The sequence below is a fragment of the Monodelphis domestica genome, chromosome 1 (assembly GCF_027887165.1).
Source record: "Monodelphis domestica isolate mMonDom1 chromosome 1, mMonDom1.pri, whole genome shotgun sequence".
In the NCBI taxonomy this organism is placed as follows: domain Eukaryota; kingdom Metazoa; phylum Chordata; class Mammalia; order Didelphimorphia; family Didelphidae; genus Monodelphis; species Monodelphis domestica.
In genome coordinates this window covers 234,829,868-234,851,313 of record NC_077227.1, presented here as the reverse complement: position 1 = coordinate 234,851,313, position 21,446 = coordinate 234,829,868, and the positions used below count along the sequence as shown (strand labels likewise).

Here is a 21,446-nt window from a genome sequence, read left to right as displayed (position 1 = left end):
CCAAGACAAACACAGGAACTATATAGACACAACTACAAAACACTCTCCACACAATTAAAACTAGATCTAAACAATTGGAAAAACATTGATTGCTCATGGGTAGGACAAGCTAATATAATAAAAATGACAATCCTACCCAAAGTAATTTACTTTAGTGCCATACCCATTGAACTACCAAAAAACTTTTTTACTGAATTAGTAAAAAAACATAACAAAGTTCATTTGGAAGAACAAAATATCAAGGATATCCAGGGGAAATAATGAAAAAAAAAATGCAAGGGAAGGTGACCTTGCAGTCCCAGATCTCAAACTAACCTAAGATGGTGGTCATCACAACAATATGGTACTGGCTAAGAGACAGAAAGGAGGGTTCAACATGACAGCAAAGGAAAGTAATGAATGCTGGAGGGGATGTGGCAAAGTAGGGACATTAATGCATTGCTGGTGGAGTTGTGAATTGATCCAACCATTCTGGAGGGCAATTTGGAACTATGCCCAAAGGGCGATAAAAGACTGTCTGCCCTTTGATCCAGCCATAGCACTACTGGGTTTGTACCCCAAAGAGATAATAAGGAAAAAGACTTGTGCAAGAATATTCATAGCTGCGCTCTTTGTGGTAGCCAAAAATTGGAATTGAGGGAATGCCCTTCAATTGGAGAATGGCTGAACAAATTGTGGTATATGTTGGTGATGGAATACTATTGTTCTAAAAGGAATAACAAAGTGGAGGGATTCCATGGAGACTGGAACAACCTCCAGGAAGTGATGCAGAGTGAGAGGAACAGAACCAGGAGAACATTGTACACAGAGACTGACACATTGTGGTACAAGAGAACGTAATGGACTTCTCCAGCAATGGCTTTACAATGTCCCTGAACAACCTGCAGCGATCTACGAGAAAAAAAAAAAACTATCCTCAAGCAGAGGACAAACTGAGAGAGTAAAAACACAGAGGAAAAGCAACTGCTTGACTAGAGGTTGAGGGGACATGATCGAGGACAGATGCTAAATGAGCACCCTAATGCAAATACCAACAACAAGGAAATGGGCTCAGAGCAAGGACACATGTGATACCCAGACGAATCGCGGGTCAGCTAGGAAAGGGGTGGGGGGTTTGGAGGGGAGGAAAAGAAAATGATCTGTTTCCAATGAACAATGTATGAAAATGACCAAATAAAATAATGTTTTAAAAACTTTAAAAAAAAGAGAGAGAGAGAGAGACAGAAAGGAGGATCAGTGGAATAGACTTGGGGTAAGTGACCTCAGCAAGACAGTCTATGACAAGCCCAAAGATCCCAGATTTTCGGACCAAAATCCACTATTTGATAAAAACTACTTAGAAAATTGGAAGAGAGTATGGGAAAGATGAGGTTTGGATCAACATCTCATACCCTACACCAAGATAAACTCAGAATGGGTGAATGACCTGAATATAAAGAAGGAAACTATAAAATTAGGTGAACACAGAATAGTATACATGTCAGATCTTTGGGAAAGGAAAGATTTTAAAACCAAGCAAGAGTTAGAAAACATCACAAAATGTAAAATAAATAATTTGACTACATCAAATTAAAAAGGTTTTGTCCAAAAAACTAATGCAACCATATTTAGAAGGGAAGCAACAAATTGGGAAACAATCTTCATAACAAAATCTTCTGACAAAGGTCTAATTACTCAAATTTATAAAGAGCTAAATCAATTGTACACAAAATCAAGCCATTCTCCAATTGATAAATATTGTAAACCTTAAAATTCCTTAGACTTATAAATGTTGGAAATTTCACCATTGGGAAATTTCATACTTGGAAAATTTCTTACTGATAGTCTATTGGAATGGGAACCCCATTGGCATGGGAGGTTCCTCTTCCTCCCTTCTTAAGATTACTTTAGGACAGAAACCTTTTGCTGAACAATGGAAAGGACTTTGACCTATGCTTAAGCATAGAACAGGAATTTCTTTGAGTCATGATTGATTTTAGAATTGATACAATGGAGATACTTGGAATCAATCTCCACCCTACTCAGTCCTAACAGGATTGAGGAAGGGCTGCAGCATAGATCAAAATTTAATTATTCCAATCTCTACCCTACTCAGGTTAACAGGATTTAGGAAGGGCTGTAGCAAAGGATCAAAGATTTAATTATTTGAAAATATGACCTTTAACAGACATGTGCAAAGCCAGAGACCTCTGGGTGGTCCTGGGTTAAGCTAGAGCCTCCATTGGCCCAGGGAAATTGATGGACAGTGATTGGTAGATGTGAGAACTGAGGGGTGGGAACTTGGATGGTTTCCTTAAAGATAGAGGGGTCTGAAGACTCAGGGTGGTGGTTGAGGAGTTGGTCTGAGTGGTTGGAGTGTGCTCTGAGAAGCTTGCTCTGAAGGAAGCTGAAGGTGGGGGCCTCTGAGACTGTTTCTCCATTTTGGTCACGTGAGTAATAGGGACTGATCTCTTTTCTTTGCCCCAGCTATCTAAGGGCTTGGGCCTTTTGGCCCAGCCTAAACAGAGGGGGTATTTAAGCCTTATTCCCTTCTCTCCCCTTTCTTTCTCCCTCTCTCTCTCTATCTCTAATTCCTTTCTTCCTCCTGTTTGTAATTAAACTCCATAAAAGGTTGACTGCTGACTTGAGTTTTCATTTAGGAATTACATAGCTGAATTCCCTGGCAACCTTAAATTAATATATATCAGTCTTTTAAAGTGATTTCCTTGTCACAATGGGCAAGGGACATGAATAGGCAATTTTCAGCTAAAGAAATGAAAATATTAATAAGCACATGAAAAAGTGTTCTAAATCTCTGATAATCAGAGAGATGCAAATCAAAACAACTCTGAGGTATCACCTCAAACCTGGCAGATTGGCTAACATGACAGCAAAGGAAAGTAATGAATGCTGGAGGGGTTGTGGCAAAGTTGGTACATTAATTCATTGCTGGTGGAGTTGTGAATTGATCCAACCATTCTGGAGGGCAATTTGGAACTATGCCCAAAGGGCAATAAAAGACTGCCTGTAACATACCAGGCATGAAAGTATGGTTGATGTATTAAAAATTTGATCAGATCAGTTAATGATAAATGTATAGACAGTTCTAAGGGCAGGAGAATTTCCTGAGCCTAAGCCACAAAGGCTTATCCCTCACCTTGTCAAACCTCATTCCTCTGAAAAGTGCATGTCAGGTGAATCCCCACCTCCTCTGATCTTGTCATTGTCTATTCAACCAATGTTAAGACCTACGGGCTATGTTACCTATTCATTGATCACCTCTCAATCCACAATAAATGCTGGGTGAGGGGTGCTACTCTTTCTCTTGATTCCTGCAACCTTGGAGTTCTCCCTTCTATCTCTCTTTATCTTTCCTAGCGCCACTCTTGGTCACGTGCTTTCTATCTCGGAATTCTTACTTCCATGTGTTCTCTTATTTCTCATATTTTCCTCTAATTAATTTTCTAAGAAGAATATTATCAGGAGCAAGTGCCGCTCCCTATATCAATTAACTTGTCTTTGAGTCTTCATTTATCACCCATCTTCCCCAGGCTCCTTCCTCCTTCTCAAGTTATATCCCACAAAGAAAAATTATATAGCAATTGCTGGATGGACTGCTATACTGCCTGCCCTTTGACCCAGTCATAGCACTGCTGGGTTTGTACCCCAAAGAGATAATAAGGAAAAAGACACGTACAAAAATATTCATAGCTGTGCTCTTTGTGATGGCAAAAAATTGGAAAATGAGGGGATGCCCTTCAATTGGGGAATGGCTGAACAAATTGTGGTATATGTTGGTGATGGAATACTACTGTGTTAAAAGGAATAATAAAGTGGAGGAATTCCATGGGAACTGGAACAACCTCCAGAAATTGATGCAGAACGAAAGGAGCAGAACCAGGAGAACATTGTACACAGAGACTGATACACTGTGGTATAATAGAATGTAATGGACTTCTCCATTAGTGTCAATGCAATGTCCCTGAACAATCTGCAGGGATCTAGGAGAAAAAACACTATCCACAAGCAGAGGACAAACAGTGGGAGTAAAAACACCGAGGAAAGGCAACTGCTTGACTACAGGGGTGGAGGGGATATGATTGAGGAGAGATGCTAAATGAACACCCTAAAGCAAAAACCAATAACATGGAAATGAGTTCAGATCGAGGACACATGTGATACCCAGACAAATCGCGGGTTGGCTAGGGAAGGGTTGGGAGGTTTGGGGGGGGGGAGGAAAAGAAAATGATCTTTGTTTCTAATGAATAATGTTTGAAAATGACCAAATAAAATAATGTTTAAAAGGGAAAAAAAAAGACTGCCCTTTGATCCAGCCATAGCACTGCTGAGTTTGTACCCCAAAGAGATAATAAGGAAAAAGAAACATATAAGAATATTCATACCTGTGCTCTTTGTGGTGGCAAAAAATAAGGAAAAAGAAACATACAAGAATATTCATAGCTGTGCTCTTTGTGGTGGCAAAAAATTGGAAAATGAGGGGATGCCCTTCAATTGGGGAATGGCTGAACAAATTGTATTATATGTTGATGATAGAATATTATTGTGCTCAAAGGAATAATAAAGTGGAGTAATTCCATCTGAACTGGAATGACCTCCAGGAATTGATGCAGAGTGAGAGGAGCAGAACCAGGAGAACATTGTACACAGGGACTGATACACTGTGGTTCAATTGAATATAATGGAATCCTCCATTAGCGGCAATGCAGTGATCCTGAACAATTCTGAGGGACTTATGAGAAAAAACTCTATCCACATTCAGAGGGAAAACTGTGAGAGCAGAAACACCAAAGAAATACAACTGCTTGATATGTGGGTCAAGGGGGATATGGTTGGGGATGTAGACTCTAAATGAACAATCTAGTTTAAACATCAACAACATGGAAATAGATTGTGGTCAAGGACACATGTAAAACTCAATGGAAGTGCATGTCGGCTATCAGAAGGGTGGGTGGAGGGGAGGGAGGGAAAGGCTATGATTCTTGTAACCAAGGAATAATGTTCTAAATTGATTAAATAAATTTTTTAAAAAGAAAAAAAAAACAGAAAAAAACCTAGTCTTCCTGATTTGAGGTCTCTGTTCCCTCTATTTGCTGAACTCCTGCCTCAAGAGGCCTAGCTAGCAGGAATCCCCTCTTCTTAGTTTTTGTAACATCTTACATGAACTAAATCAAATAAATCCATTGCTTCTGTTAGGTATACCTGGAGAGAAGTATTTTCCTCTCAACTTAACAAGGCTTAAGGGTCCAGAAGGAAGACAGCTTAATGACTCCTCCATGAAGTGCTTCTCTGAAGCCTCACTGTGAGAAGGAGATGACACATTCTCAAATGTGATGGCAGGAGCTGATACACTCTACTGAGTTCTAACTACCATTTTGGAAAGATTAGGAATACATAGATATTGTGATTTATTACAATATTATGTGGGCCAGAGTGTCGAGACTAAATCTCATATCAGAGACGAGGGTGAAAGATAACGATTAGGGTTAAAAGGAAAACATTTGGGGACAGCAGGCATCTAACATTCTAGATTTATTCCATCATTCTCCTCCATCAGGCTTCAGGTTTCTCCCTCAGGCTTCTACTGCAGAAACAAAGGCGTATTTATCTCTTCTCTACCAAGCTAGCTCATTAAGGGAATCAAATGGTCAACAAAAATAGTTTTGATTCGAGCTTGACATCTTGAGTCAGAGAGGGAATTTCTCTCTGTATCAATATCCTAATCTTCAAGGTTGCTCTTTCTTGAAGCTGTGCCCTTTTTATTACCCTTTACAAGAATGTCATGAGTAGAGGGGAAAGTGTTTGGGGGGATTTAACCTCTTAGTCCCCCACATGTAGGTCTCCACAAAAGCTGAATCTGACTCACAATCAAGAGACTGATGACTGATAAAGAATTCTTTGGTCAGAGCATCCCCTGTAACAGAGCATTGAGTGGCAGCTAATAGGCCCTCAGAGTCTACATGGCCAGCTACTCAGCACAATAGGTAGAAGACTGGGCCCAGAGTCAGGAAGACCAGGGTTCCATTCTAGTCTCAGATGCTCACTCTCTATGTGACTGCTATTTGCCTCAGTTTCATCAACTATAAAAATGAGAGTAATAAGACCTATCTTGCAAGATTATTGTGAGGATAAAATGAGATAATAATTGTAAAGTACTGAGTGTAGTGCCTGGCACAGAGTAGTCACTGTATAAATGCTGATTGGCTTCTTTTCTCCTTCCTCCTTAAAAATAATATAACCATGAAACCAATCACTAATGCTATAAGAATATATTTTAATGATAAAAAACTAAGAGAAAGTCAAACTGAACATCATTTTATTATTATCATTAATAATAATGGTTCTGGAAATCAGATGATAAAATATAAACTCTTCCTTTGAGCAGAGGCAGGGGGTGGGGGACTACTATGACTAAATGTTGGTTACACTGTCAGTTGTGATCACAGTTTGGGATACTTCTGCTTGTTTTTCTACTTTACAAAGAAAGGTTCAATTTTGAAGTGGAAGGTGGAGCAGAGGGAATTGGAGGGGAGAAGTAGTTCCAGAAATGTTATCAAAGATTAAAAAAAAAACCATCAATGAAGCTTAATCTTAAGAAGATAATAAAATTTTAAGCAATATGAAATAACCACAGCTTTTATAATTAACACTCCACAATTTATTTTGTGCTGTCTAGGAAAAACTGCATAGTTGTAATCATTTTATTCAAATCTGTGCAAAGAATGATCAAAAATAAATTATATTATCTCTGAAACTAATTCATATACATAATACATAATGATTGGCAACTCCTTCAAACTGTGAGGTTAAAGGCAAGCAAATGACATCTTTGAAATAAACTTTTTAATAAGGTGGGCAAGAATGAAAGTAGGCACAAGAATAAAGTACACATTCTTATTAGCTCTCAGAATCTTTTTACTGATGATCTTTGACAAAAAGACAAAAATTTATTAAGCTGCCATCATACCCCAGACACACTGCATATGTGGATATTGTAAGAGGAGATTTCAGGAAAGCAAAAGGATTACAAGGAGAGTGTGATAGAATGCTGTGAAGCAAGACTAACAGGGGTTAACCCTGTTATAATCTTGGAAGGAAAGGGGGAGGCTAGGATTTCCAATGGCCAGTCTGGGAGTTGTTCCTTTACTCTGGGAGGACAAGCAGCTCCTACACCCCTGACCCAACCTTTGGAAAGTGGAAACCATTCCTGTATGAAATTTTAACAAGAGCCTGAAAGCCTCTGAGACTTCTAACTCTCCTGTGACTGTGAAGAACAAGATCTGAGAGGGATCAGACTCCTTAGTTTGCCTTTGGAGGTCATCCCCAGAGGAAGACTTGATGGCTCCAAAGTCTGACTCCATTTCTATTCAACCTACAATCCAGAGACTTGTTCCTAAGTGGATTTAGCCTAGATTTAGTTAAGAATAGAAGGAAATTTACCAGGCAGAAAGAATAGTCAGCTTAGCCTCAATGTTGATCAAGGAGACTTGCCATCAAAGTCACTTGGTGGGAAAATAAGTTAGGTTTTATTAGAGATAAAGAATAATCCTCAACCCACTTCCCTCATCCCATACCCAATTATCAAAGTGATTAAACCTTGTTATTTCTGAGAAGCAATCAGATCAATTACTCACTGGCCTGAGGCAGAGAGGGCAGCCATTTTTACTCTCTAGCCTTGAAGAGACTACTCTGTCTGACAAGGTTCTGTAAAATTCTAGTCACCCGTTTATACCATCTTAACAGGGGTTCTCTTCATCTTAACAGTGTTAGCACATTGGAATGATTACTCTATTTTGAGGAAAATGAAACTAAGGAGGCAACTGAAATGGAAATTGCAATTAAGAAAATGACCTCAACATTACAATAATTAATTGGAGAATGCCCTAGTTTCCTCATCTGTAAAACAAAGAAATTCACCTAGGCAGCTCTAGGATTCTTACAGTTCTATAAAACGATGGCTTTCTACAACCCCACAACAAAAACAATCCTAGTTTTCACAGTTACAAGTGTATTCATAAGGATAAAAATTCTCTTTGTTAATCTAACCTACTGGCCATAGACCATATTTAATCAACTATGCACTCCATACTCCCTACGTCATTGCTGTTACTCAGATAATGTTTAAAAGGACTACAGGTAATATAGGCAGCACAATAAACTCATCTTTCTATTTAAATGGAGAGAGCTCACAATTTTTTTTTTTCTGTTTCACATAGCATAATCTAGAATAAGTGACTTTGGAGTCAGCACTTATTAGGAAATTTTATAGATAATAGAAGAAATAGAAGAGAGCACAGTTCACTCTTCCACTGCCATAATCCCTCTGTAGTGCTAACGAAAGCAAAAACATATATATGTGTGTATATATACATATATATGGATATATGATAAACTAAGCAAATTTCATACTCAAGATGCAGAGTTCAGATATATGTGATGAAAGACAATTTTCTAGTTGCCAATCTGATTAAAATCAATGCTTGCTAACAAAATGGAATGTTTTACACAGCTTCAGTTAAAGTTCCTCAATGTTAAAATCACTCTGTTGGTACTCAATGAAAACTAAACAAGAAGAGTCTCCTACAAACTGAAGGACTTTTAGAATTGTTGGCACTATTTCCATATTTTTCTAGAAAAATAAGGTTTGATTTACTTAAGCAGAACTGCAAATAAGCACTGGAAAGTTCCTTCTAAATCCTACAATTTTTAAAATAGCCTTTATATTTTTTACCAGCCTATGTTGCCCTTAGAAAGGCTAACTTAATCAAACCAATAATTACTTACTGAGAACCAATTATTTGATGTCAATAAGGTATACGTAAATGTAATATAGTGCCTCAGTCATCCTTCAAAGATTTTGTTACCTGAAATGCTTACTAGACAGATTATTGAACCGGGAAGAAATTAATATGGGATTAAGTTTGGAAAATGTTTCATGGAAGAAGGGGGATGTAACCCTCATGTTGATAGGTAAACTATTTGCATAATGGGAGAGAAATAGTAATGGTACTCAAAGCAAGGACAATGATAGGAACAAAAGCACAGATAGAAAGACTAATGGCCTATGTAGAAGGCAGACCTGTGTGACTAGGGGGCAGTTGGCAAGCTGAGGGAATTCAGGCAAGGGTCCATCTCATTGACAGTTTTGAAAGCCAAGAACAAGAACTTAGGACTTGATATAGTTGGTAATGAAGAGCCATTGTGGGCCCCTGAGCAGGAAAGAGATAAAGTAAAAGTAATATTTTAGATAGAACAATAGGACAATGATGATTAGATTAGAAGTAGGAGAAACTCAAGGCAGGAAGGTTATGTAGAAGGATTAAATTACAATTTGTGCTTTCAGATTTCACTCAATATCGAGATATTAGGATATAGATCAAAGAATGTTAGATCTGGAAAGGAATTTAAAATTCAACCTCTTGGTTACTGAGATTGTGTGGTCTTCAACAATTTATCTAACCTCCATGGTTCTTAGTTCCCTCACATATAAAAAGAAGGAAGCTGGATTAGATGTGTCCTAAGCACTTGCCCAGACTACTATAAGACTCTCTTAACTGGCCTTAGTTAAATATTCAATTTCCTTTTTGATTATACCCTTATAGATGTTCCTAGCCACATCTGACCATGGAATTCCTGTGCTTAGAAATCTTCACAAACTTCCTAGCCTGCCATTTAAGGCCCCATTGAACTCCAGTCCATACTTCCAATCTGATTTCCTGTTACTTCTCTTTATATAGTTTACATGGCAACCAAATTTCCTCATCTCATTCTGCCCCCTTCTGCCTTTATGTATTTCTGCAGTGTACTCCATGGCTAAAATATACCCCTCCACTGGCTAAGATGGGAAACATTTAATGTGCTAACAATCTAACACAAAGAAAACAGTTGATTCAATAGCACCAAAGTCTAACTCTGATATGTCATTCTGGTGTGAAGATAACTCTGGTTTCTCAGAAGGAATAGCAGCCAGACCTCAAGCTCCACAAGTTCCTATCCTAGCTGGAAACATTTCAAGTACATGGATGCATCCAAGCATCAACCTAGTTAATCCATCCATCAGCAGTGGCTAGCATTTACATAGCAAAGCACTAAAATTGCACCATGCTTCAAAAGTAGGAAGGTAGCCTTAAGCTTTATTAGCTTAAATGATAATTAATAAATAAGCTTTATTAACTTAAAACTGCATTCCAACTTTTGAAATATAAGGGTTAATTTTAGTGGTTGGACAATAATTTTATGAAATTATGTAGTTGCCAAGTATTTATTATATCTCAAATAAGAAATTTATTTACAAATATTTACAAAATTGAGAGAAAACAATAAAGTAGAGAAATGTGAAGATGTTAGAGAGGTTATCTATCCTATCGACCTAAATGTTTATTCCAGGTCTGCTTAATCCAGGCAGAGATTAATTAGCTCTCCATCAGGAAGCCTGGTAATAAGTAACTATGAGGCCTACTCCAAGATGGAGGCTAGTCTCTTTGAAAACTAGGAAAGGAGTCAGCCTTTTTCACTCACCCAACAAAGTAGTCCAGGAGTCAGAGACCAAGTTGAAGCTGAGCTCCAAGCCCATGATCCAAGCCACAGTCTCCATTGAAGCTCCCTTGAAGACTCTCCCCAGTCTAAATACTATCTCTAGAAGACACTCTCTTCAGACTATCTTCTCAAAGACAATCTCCCCTGAAGGAGTTCCGGGCTTGCTTTTATGGTGACTTTTTGACCCTTCCCCTCTTCACAGGGGCCAATCATAGTTTCCAAAATTGTCTTGCACTGCCCAGGGAGCAGTGTCTGTGGGATCAACTTCTCACCATCTGAAGGTTAATTTCTCCTCAAAAAGGTTCACAGTTTCCTGATTGATTGAATTGCTAAGGGTGTGAATTCTCTAAGTACCTTGCTGGCTTCTCACCTAGTACTAATTAGAGTGTTCAATCGTTTGTTGATTTAATTTAAAAGTAGAAAAATGAGAGTTAATACTGTCTTCAGTCTAGTGAGGTACTAAGTAGGTGGACTTAAGTTAGTGTTAACTCAAGATAGGCAGTAGAATAAAGAATTCTCTTTCACAGGGACATACTTTATTACTACCTCATTTGATCCCCACAACAACCCTGGCTAGCTGGTTTTCCTGACTCCAGGCCCAGTCCTGGACCCAATGAAGCAACTAGTTGCTTCACAAAGTTGGTGCTCACTAAATATTTATTAAATTGAAAGTTCTTACAATTATGACATGATGATTCTAAATAATAGGCACCTAATAAATGTTTTTAATTGAATAGAAAAAATAAGTGTAAGGTTACATAATAAACTCCTTTTAAAAGAGCTTACAGGGAGCAACTAGGTGGCTCAGTGGATTGAGAGCCGGGCCTAGAGGCAGGAGGTCCTGGGTTCAAATCTGGCCTTAGAAATTTCCTAGCCCTTACCACTCTTCTGCCTTAGAATCAATACCTAGTATAAAGTGGAAGGTAAGAATTTTAAAAAAAATTTTTTCATTAAAAAAAAGAGCTTACACCTTTGGATTAAATTAGTGGCCTCAAATTGAATTCCTTTCCCAACCTAGGAATAGCTTTAAATTTACTGTTTTATAAGTTTATGTCATTTTGGATAAGTAATCAAAAAATATCAGATTTTTTTGTTGGCATAATTTCTAACTTACTTCAACTGCCTACCTATTCCTAGTATTTTGCAGTTTTTGCACATAAAAAGTACATAATAAATGCTAGTTGGCTGACTGACTGATTGATTGATGGATTTGTTATTAATGTAAGGCACAGTGCTAGGCAGTAGTAACACAAAGATGCTAAAAGAGCATAAAGCCCAGGAAGGATGAGATATGAATACATGCATATAAAAATCCAAGGCAGGACCATCCTATCTCTTTCCTCTGGAGATGTCCATGACCCCAGAGGAACAAATGCCAGTGTCAGAGTTTTAACTTCTATTTCCTCACTCTTAACATTACATGTCTCTGATTTAATATTGCAATAGTAGAGAAGACAACACGACTCAATTCAATAAGCAAAGTTCAGAGTTGCATTACCTCTCCAACTATAAAAGCTGCTTTTGCCTCTTACCAGTGCTATCTAGTGTACAAAGACAGTACTTGGCCTTTAATTCCACAAAAAGAATTACAATATGATCCTAAAATCCATCCAGCAGGTGGCACTATGAGACCAACAGCTATAAAATGAAACAGACTAAAACATGCAACTCATGAGCACATAAAAGCCTATTGTCAAATGAGTCACAAGTTACATTTCATCAAAGATCCTTTCATTTTCACATGCCAGTCAAAATGCCCCTGTAACAGTCACTGTTGAATAGAACGATGTGTAAAAACAGTGTATTCCCCTCTTCAAAGGAAAAGGGACTTGCAATTGTGTCATCAGAGAGGAGAGCTCAAAAAGAGCCTGCTTCATCTTACTTCCTCATTTTATAGACGCGGAAACTTAAGCTCAAACAGGGAAATGTAGTTTGCCAAAAGTGATGAGAGCACAAATCTATCAAATGGATATTTCGTCACTCCTGTATGGTAACCCAAGACAGACTGTGGGAACCATCTCAAGACTGACCCCAGAGATAGCAAGCCCAGCATCTGGTACATGTATATACCCGACTCTCCACCAGATCCATATGAGGTAGCCCCAATGAACATACCAGTTATGATCTCCTATAATGCTGATGGTCTGATCTGCATCCTCACCCCAACTGATAGGTCGCTGATTGAGCACTTGGCGTAAGGTGAAGCCATGGCCTGCCATGTTCTGGTCATTGGTAAAGTATTCGAATACACCTGTTTGATCTGCAAAATGTGGAGCTGCACTAAAAGGTGAATTGCCTATTTTGAAAAAGAGAAAGTCGCAATTTTGAATATGCCATTAAACTCTTTGGATTTCTATTTCCAGACATTCATTGAGCAATTATCAAAAAACTTTTCAACTTTAAAGTAAGTAAATCACAAGCGTATATGCCTTGTACAAATAAAAACATGTGCACAAACACATGAATGTGCATGCACAGGAATGGACACACATACAAACTGACTGCGGCCTAAGATTCTGTATCAATGAGGAACTAGCAATTATTATGATCTATGTAGTGAATTAAGTATATTAATTTTTGTATATATGTTTTAACCTATTTTTTGAAGTCACATATACTTTTCCTTTACATGAAGACAATCACCACAATCTCATTCTATTGTCTTTTGAATGTACTTTTCATAGCTCTTTTCTTTGCAAAAATTTCAGGTTTCTTTATGTGTAGCATGGCCATAAAGAACCTAAAACTGCTGAATTTGGGTATTTTTTCCACTATTAAAAATGAACATAATACAGTTTTTGTCTCAAGCTACCTCCCTATCAAAGCCTCCACAAGACCATCTTTACTGTCAAATAAGAGCCTCTCATCCTTGCTGAAGACTATATAGAACAGAAGTTCTAACAACATTATCTCATATTTATTTGTATGGAAGTTTTTAGTTGTCAAAATCTTTTCACATTCATTATCTGATTTCAGTCTCATAGGAATCCTGTAATATGGATTCAAGTATTACTTTTGAATTCTAACTTTTCTAGCTTATTAATAATAAGCTACATTTTAGATTGAATGTCTCAGCATAGCCTCATGGCTTCAGAGATGAGAGTAAAGGCAGCTTTCCCACGGCATTTCTACCACATGTGTAACTAGCCTAGATCTCACCCAAATCTCTCATACATGGAGAATCCAAAGAAGTCAGTGAAAGCTAAACTTCTACATAAAGAACTTGGTTAATGAATTCTTCCAAAGAGATCTAAAGCCACTCATTAGGTCTTAGAAAGTCAAACTAACCAGGCTGCTGCTAAGAGAGTTGCTCAATAAGAAATAATTAAGCTTTACTGAACATTTGTGGACATGGCAGCTGGGCTTCTGCCATGACATATCTTGATGGAATCATTTTGCAACTGAGGACACTATGGACAAGGAGGGCAAAGTATGCAGCATTCCTCTGCTCAGGAGTACAATTTCAGTGTCATCCCAGACTCTATGTTCTCATCTACTCCATATCCAAGTCTTGTCCTTTCTACTTTCACAGTACTCTCCCATGCATCTTTTCTCTCTTCACCAGCCAATACACTGGAGCCCTAATGGCATCTAGCCTGGAAATGTAATCCAGTGCAGTAACTGGTCTCTGCCTTTAGTGTCTCTTCCTGAAATCTTGACTATCCACTCAGATGCTCCCATGATCTTCCTTAGGTGCAGAACCAACAATATCACATCCCTACTCAATACCCTCCAGTGGCTTCCTATTGATTGCAGTATCAAATATAAAATTCTTTTGTTTAGCATCCGCAGCTTTGTGTAGCCTGCACCCCCCTCCCTTTCCCATTTTCTGACACTCTACATCCCATCTCATGGTCTACAATCCAGTTACACTGACTTTGTTGCTGCTTTTTCCCTTTCTACACTCCATCTCCCACCCTTCTGCCTCTAAATTAACTGTTCCCTCATGCCTTTTGCAATGTATTCCTTTCTTTTCTTTTTTTTTTTTCATTAAAATCTTACCTTCTGTCTTAGGATTGATATTGAGTATTGGTTCCAAGGCAGAAGAGCAGTAAAGGCTAGACAATAGGGGCTAAGTGACTTGCCCAGGGCCACACAGATAAGATGTGTTGGAGGCCGAATTTGAGCCCAGGACCTCCTCTCTAGGCCTTGTTCTTTATCCATTGAGCTAACTAGCTGCCCCAATGCCCTCCTTCCTTACTCCTGCCTCTTAGTTTCTCTGGCTGTCCTTTAAGGCTCTGCTTAAACCCTACCTAGTATAGGAAACCTGTTCTAGTCCTTCCAGCCTGGTAGCAGTCTCTCCTTTGAGATTAACTACCCTCTACTCTTTGGAGAGCTTATATAATAATGCACTGATTCCTCATCAGAATATGAGTGCCTTGAGATCAGGGACTGTTTTTAATCTTTCAGTGTGTCTTCTGCACTTAACACAGTGCCTGGCATATTAATACTTTCAATTGATTTGTTACCAGGGACAGTTGGTATGTCCCAATAGATCCTTTACCATAACATTCATGCCTCATCTAGTGAAACGTCTCTTCAAAGCTAAGAAGGTTGGAGGCCTTCAGTGAAGCCTTAAAGTCAACTTTACTCTCACAAAAAGATAAAAAGACCCAGAAGATTAAATCATTTATGATCAAGGTTTCACATCGACTTCACAATGAAAACAAACATGTACATGGCAGCTGACACAATTCTAAAATAAGTCTATGTTAAGATGCTTTAAAAAATACAACACTTACCAACATTGAAATTATCTTCAAAGTTAGATGGAAATGGCCGTGATTCTGGAGGAGTAGGATGACTGCCCTTTTGACCTGTAGTGATGGTTGTTAAAGTATACACTTCATCCAAATCCAATCTTAATGAGAATGCTCCATTAATCTGAAAGAAAAAGTGAAAATAATAGTGAAATATAAAAGGGGATCCTGTGTGGACAGGTTACTGGAGTCACTGGGAGAACTTCAGTGAGAACTTCCTAAGTAATTGTGAGAATCAAACAGGTTATCATGGAAGATTGTAGTGCTTCTCTCCCTAGAGGATCTGTGAAAAGCACAGATGAGATTGGACACAAGTTATTTTTCAGAGTGGACAAGAGAAGCCTGCCTCAAGGAAGGAGAAGGAAGTAGCTGTGAATTCAATGAGAGTAACAAATCATAAAGCCCTTTACTCACAATAACTATATAAGGACATGGTTAAAAAATATCTTTCAACTGTTTTGTCAAGCTCATAATGGGGAAGTGATTTGGCCAAAGTCCAACCAAGATATTCTGAGACAAAATCTGGTTTTCTTTTTTTTTGGTACAATACTGTCAGTGTTCTCATTCATTTCTCTCTACCTCCATACACACACACACACACACACACACACACACACACACACACTTTTAATGCATAAAGTCTCACTCCCTCTATATATATTCTCTAAACATGTGTTCTCTCTATATATGTTCTCTCTTTCTCTATATATGTATATATTTACATATATTTTCTCTCTCCCTCTTTTTCCTTCCCTCTCTCCCCTTTTCCTTATCCTCACTCTTTCTCTTTATATTATATATCCTTCCTTCCCTCCTTTCTTCCCCTTCCCTCCTATACACCCTCTATCTCTCCCTTTCACTTTCTTTCTCTCCCCCTCCCTCTCTCTTCCCATTCCTACCTTCTTCCCCTTTCCCTTTCTCTCACTCACTCTCTTTCTGTCCCCTTCCCTCCTTTTTCTTCCTTCTCCCTCCAGGGCCTGTCTCTTCTACTTATTTTATAACCATATCTATCTTTATGACTCCACAAAGGGAGAAAGGACCATAAAATGCTATTGTTCACTGAGAATGTGTTTATTTAAATATTTTATACTAATTATAGTTAGCATATAAGTTTTAGATAAGATTTATGATAGTCATATTTTTATGAGCTATATGTATATTTTAGAGTACACTGAGCCCCCTTTTCAGAATAAATGCACATAATTTATGTCCATTTTATAAGACCTGGAGCAAAATTTATTATTTTAAAGTTTTCTTAATTTTGCTTTTGTGATAAATTATTGGTCACAGCTATGCTTTCACACCAAATTTCTAGTTCACAACTAGACACAAATATTGATATCATGGAAAAATAATTTGTTTCATGACAATTCACATTACCAACTTGATTCCAGGGCCACACTATGTCAAAGATTATATGCATGATATTTTACATGCAGGACAGTGTCTAATACTAATAACTAAGATTCAGATTTCATCAACACAGAAAGTAGGTGAGATGAAAATGAAATGGTCTGTTTGCTCAGAATGGACAGAACCGAAAGCTATTGTCTAAGAGTACTATTTTGTCTTGAAAAGAGTTTTATTTTCTATAAAATGTCACTAATTCCTACCTTTAGAGGAGGTAGCTGTTGAAATATTTCATTCCAAGGTTTTTTTCCAAGTTTTGAATACCATACCTGTAGCATTGTTAATTCTTTCTGGGAAGAGAAAATTATTAGAAAAAGGGTAAGGGTTTTCCTTAGTCTAGACCAGTCTTAGAATTTCTAAAATAAATGATAACAAAAGGTAACTAAATTTACCAAACATGCTAACTTTACCAGCCACCCTCAACTTTGAGAAGAAAACTTAAGATTTTATTTTCTCCACAAGACTCTTCCCCAACTGCAGAAAAAGACATCACTGATCCTTGGAAGGCAGAGTCAAAGCAGCAATTGTAAAAAGTAAGATATGATGTAACCATTTTTCATCAGTATTACATAGACGGTTGACAACCATTGAAATGCTAGACTTCATTTAGGGTGCTTAGAATTTGATGTTAGTCTTTCAGGGCTTTTGCAAATAAAGCAACATGATTTGGCAACAATGCTGAAAGAGAGCTAACTTAAATCAGTATGAATGTGTTATTGGTAGAAACTGAATAGTTTTTCCTTTCTATAAGATCGGAAAAAAACTTGGGGAAGGACTAGAAGCTATTATTTTATGCAAATGTTGCTAACCTATAAGAGTAGCTTTCTATAGAATAATATTAAATTCTAGCTATCTTATTTAGCATGAACTCTTTTTAAATTCTGATTAGCCAAGGGATAGCTTCTACCAGCTGGCATACTAATGCCAAAATATGAAGTTATGAAATCCAACAATGGTGTTATTCCCTGTTATCTTTCTAACCTCCTCCTTCACACTATTTCATTTTAATAGCAACATATGCAAAGAGAATTCAGAAAAACAGGTTTGAAATATATAAATAAATACATCATTTAGGAAAAAAAACTAGAATAAGATTAAGTAGTACCTTGTTAGAATGCCCATGAAAAAAAAAAAAGCTCAGTTCCAAAATGTTACATATGGTCACATAGAAAGTCAGAGTCTGAGAAACACTGTCTTCAGTCTTTAATGTGTAGGGAATTAAAATTAACGGTTTGACTAAAATATATGAAAATTATAAATAATATGGTGGTTGCTGATTTAAAATATAGCTCAAGTCAAAATGACTTTCAATAGTTTTTATTTACAAAATAGGTGGAGAGAGTGAACGTTGATAAATGCAAAAAAAGGGTAGAGAAGATATATAACCTATCACAACTAACTATTGTTCTGGTGCTCGACTCAGCCCAGCACAACTTGTTAACCCTTGACCAGAATTAATCTCTCTCCAGAAGTTAGGAAAGGAAAGCTAGCTATTCACTCACCCAAGTTCCCTCCAAGAGGCAGTTGGAGCTGAAGATGACAACTTGTCAAGGAAACTCCTGAAGTCGACCTCTAGCCCCAGAAATTCAGGGCTTTTATACTGACTTCTTGTCCCTTCGCCTCTTCACAGGGGCCAATCACAGCTTTCAAATAATCTAGCACTGCCCAGGGTGGGGGCAGTGTCTTGTGGGATCAACTTCTCATCCTCTGGAGGTATAAACTCTTATCCAAAAGATTCACAATTTCCTGACTAATTGAGTTGTCACCCACTTTAGCAAATGACTTAGGAATACTCTGACTTAGTGTCTGGTGAGGCACTAAGTAGGGGTACTTAAGTTAGTTTTAACCAAGTGTTAACTCAAAATAGGCAAAGAGAATAAAGAGTTCCCTTTGTTAACTCAAAATAGAAAAAGAGAATAAAGAATTCCCTTTTGCAAATGCAACACTGTATAAAAACTGCAATAATCTTGTCTCACTATATACAAAGTTCTCAGGATCTTTAATGAAAAGGTTCATCTTAAGCAATTAATGAAAAAAAAACTGGAAAGCACATGACCTTGCAATTCTTCTGGAATTATAAAATAGTTTCTATGCCAAGGTTCTCTATAAGATGATTAATATTAGCAAACAAGAAATAACGAATGATATCTGGCATAGTTGTCCAGTTACTACATGTAGATTTACTACCAACCTGAAAAAACTCAACCTACCAATGGAGTTAAAATAGAATGCATCATTAATCAAGACAAGGGAGACAAAGCTCATTGACCTCCATGTAAGCCCTCCATGCAGAGCCACTACTCTGGGAACATTGCCTGGGAAAAGATACCAATAATGGAAATTTCTGCAAACTAAAGAATTTGAAATATATATATATATATATATATACACACACACACACCTTACAGAGCAGAAGGAAGGAGGAACAACAGAATAGTTATGAGACACTTGCTAAAGAGGTTGTAGCCAGATCCTATAATACCTGGGAGCCCCCAGCTATAATATGAGAAACTAAAGAGACAAAAAAGGTATTTAGTCCCATCTAGGATGTTCCATGGGTTGCTTAATGGTTTATTGTTCAGGTAGGAACAAGGACAAGGGAGTTTCTTGAAGGCAAGTTATCAAAGATAAGGGTTGATTAAGGGCTTCATGAAACAAAGATTTCAGTACTTACAAATGTTCCCTGAAGAAAGAAAGTGATCACTTGTTCAGACACTTGATAAAAAGAAACATTTGTCTTATGGCATTGTGAATACTGATGACTCTAAAAAAAATCAAACAATTTCAAATAAAATCTAACTTGACTAGACATCTCTAATTAAAAAAAAATTTTTAATTAAATAGAATAGTACTAATATTTGCATGGCACTTGAAGATTTACATTTTATATACATTATTACACTTGATCTTGTCACTATTGTGCAAGTTTCATTTTATAGAAAACATTAAATGGAAAGAACAAAAACACTAAAATTAGATGTTGTCTAATATAATTAATAAGCTTTGGTCCCAAAGAAGAGAGGAAAATATCCCTTTCTCCAGGCCTAGAAAAGGTAGAGAGCTGAATGTGAAATAGGACATTTGCTGTCAAACTCAGATAACCAGCTGGTTATTTTTGTTGAACTAGTCAGTCTATAAAAATTTGTTAAGTATCTGCTATATGCCAGGCACTGTAATAAGCAATAGGGATACAAAAACCTGCAAAAGATAGTCCCTGCCCTCAAGGAGCTTACAATCTAATGGGGGAGACAACATGCAAACAAATATATGCAATGCCAATTATACACAGGATAAACAAGAAATAATCAGCAGAGGATAGAGGAGTACATATTGGAGAGGAACATGTCAGAAGACTGAAGAGTTAGGAGGGGGCTAGATATTTAAGGTTTTGACCACCAAACAGAATATTGCCTAGAAGCAATAGGGAGCCACAGGAGTTTATTAAGTAGGGGAGTGACATGATCAGACATGAGTTAGGAAAGTTACTCTACTGGCTGAATGGAGGGTGGATTAGAGTGACAGGCTTAAAAATGACTAAAAGTAACAAGATATTAATGATAATGGGAGTGTTGCCACTCTTCTTCCAGTGCTTCCTACTAGCTTACAAACTGCTGATGGTAGAAATACCTGAAGCATTATACTTTTTAATGAATATCTATGGAAATGTGAAGGTGTTAAAACTGACCCTCAATAGGATACTATCATATTTTCTGGTGGTATTCTTTCTACTGTGTACCATGTACCAAACCTACTCTAGTATCAGGAATACATTAATGAGGCTTACTGCTCATAAAACTGTAGCCCACAAGGATAAAGACTTAAAGACACTAGTGTCCTTTAATGTCTGACATTAAAGGATGCTGTTGAGCAAATGCAGAAAACTTAAAAGAAGTTACATGGAGAAACTGAGGCAAACAACAAAATATCTCCACTTAGCAAAGTGATAATTCCCAACCAAAACCAGTAGTAGAGCAGGGAACTAAGGAAGCAAACACAGCTGCTGCTTCCCTATTGCCACTGAAAGAAGTTACCTATTTGCAACCAGATATGGGAATTGTACATCTTAAGACACGTAAGCCATTCATGGCTAATGATGTGGATTCCATGAGAAAGAGAATGACTAGATACTTTGAAGAACCCCACAAAAGTATCAAAGAATTCAAGTGGTATTAGGTAGAAATCATTGAGGATGAAACTAAAGGGAGTAATGATGTGAGAGAAAGATACCAAGGGTGTATGATAGAGATGAACAGTAGTGAGTAAAAGTCTGCTTAGCTCTCCCTCTGACTCACTAAAAGATTCAAAAGGGGTATCCTTGTGATAATGTTGTGAACAGGGATGGACGGGGACCAATATCCATGTAAGGGCCTTCTATGGGTAAGGTATAGACTTTTCCCCAGGGCTTTGTATAATGCCTAGAGCCCTAGAAGTCTCTCCTGGACACATTCCTTGTTGGGGAAGACTGAATGACCTTTAGCTTTGGATTTGATGAGACAAAAGCTTACTAGATAGTCTTTCCCCAATGCCCTTTTTCTATTTTTGTTCCTCTTCCTAATCCTCTAAAAGAAAAATCCTTTTCTGACTGCGTTTTCACAGAAGTGGTAGTTTATTAAACAGGAACAAGGAAGGTTAGGATGGAGGGATTAGGATACCCTAAGTGACACACAGGCAGTTGGTGTCTTCTCTGCTCAGCTGAGCCGAACAGCTGTGGCTTCTGTGTTCTTCCTCCTTTCCTCTAAACTA

The 21,446-nt window shown here is 37.6% G+C and overlaps 1 protein-coding gene across 1 annotated transcript in view; it reads right to left on the bottom strand.

Moving 5' to 3' along the window:
- Positions 1-21,446, bottom strand: part of LOC100019541 (galactocerebrosidase-like) — a 101,069-nt gene that overhangs the window by 22,278 nt on the left and 57,345 nt on the right. Inside the window, exons 11-14 of the mRNA XM_007472678.3 lie at positions 19,378-19,467; positions 16,907-16,993; positions 15,276-15,417; positions 12,649-12,829 (exon numbers count right to left, since the gene is read on the bottom strand). Of these exons, the coding sequence (XP_007472740.1) occupies positions 12,649-12,829; positions 15,276-15,417; positions 16,907-16,993; positions 19,378-19,467 (500 nt within the window). The remainder of the gene's footprint in view (positions 1-12,648; positions 12,830-15,275; positions 15,418-16,906; positions 16,994-19,377; positions 19,468-21,446) is intronic.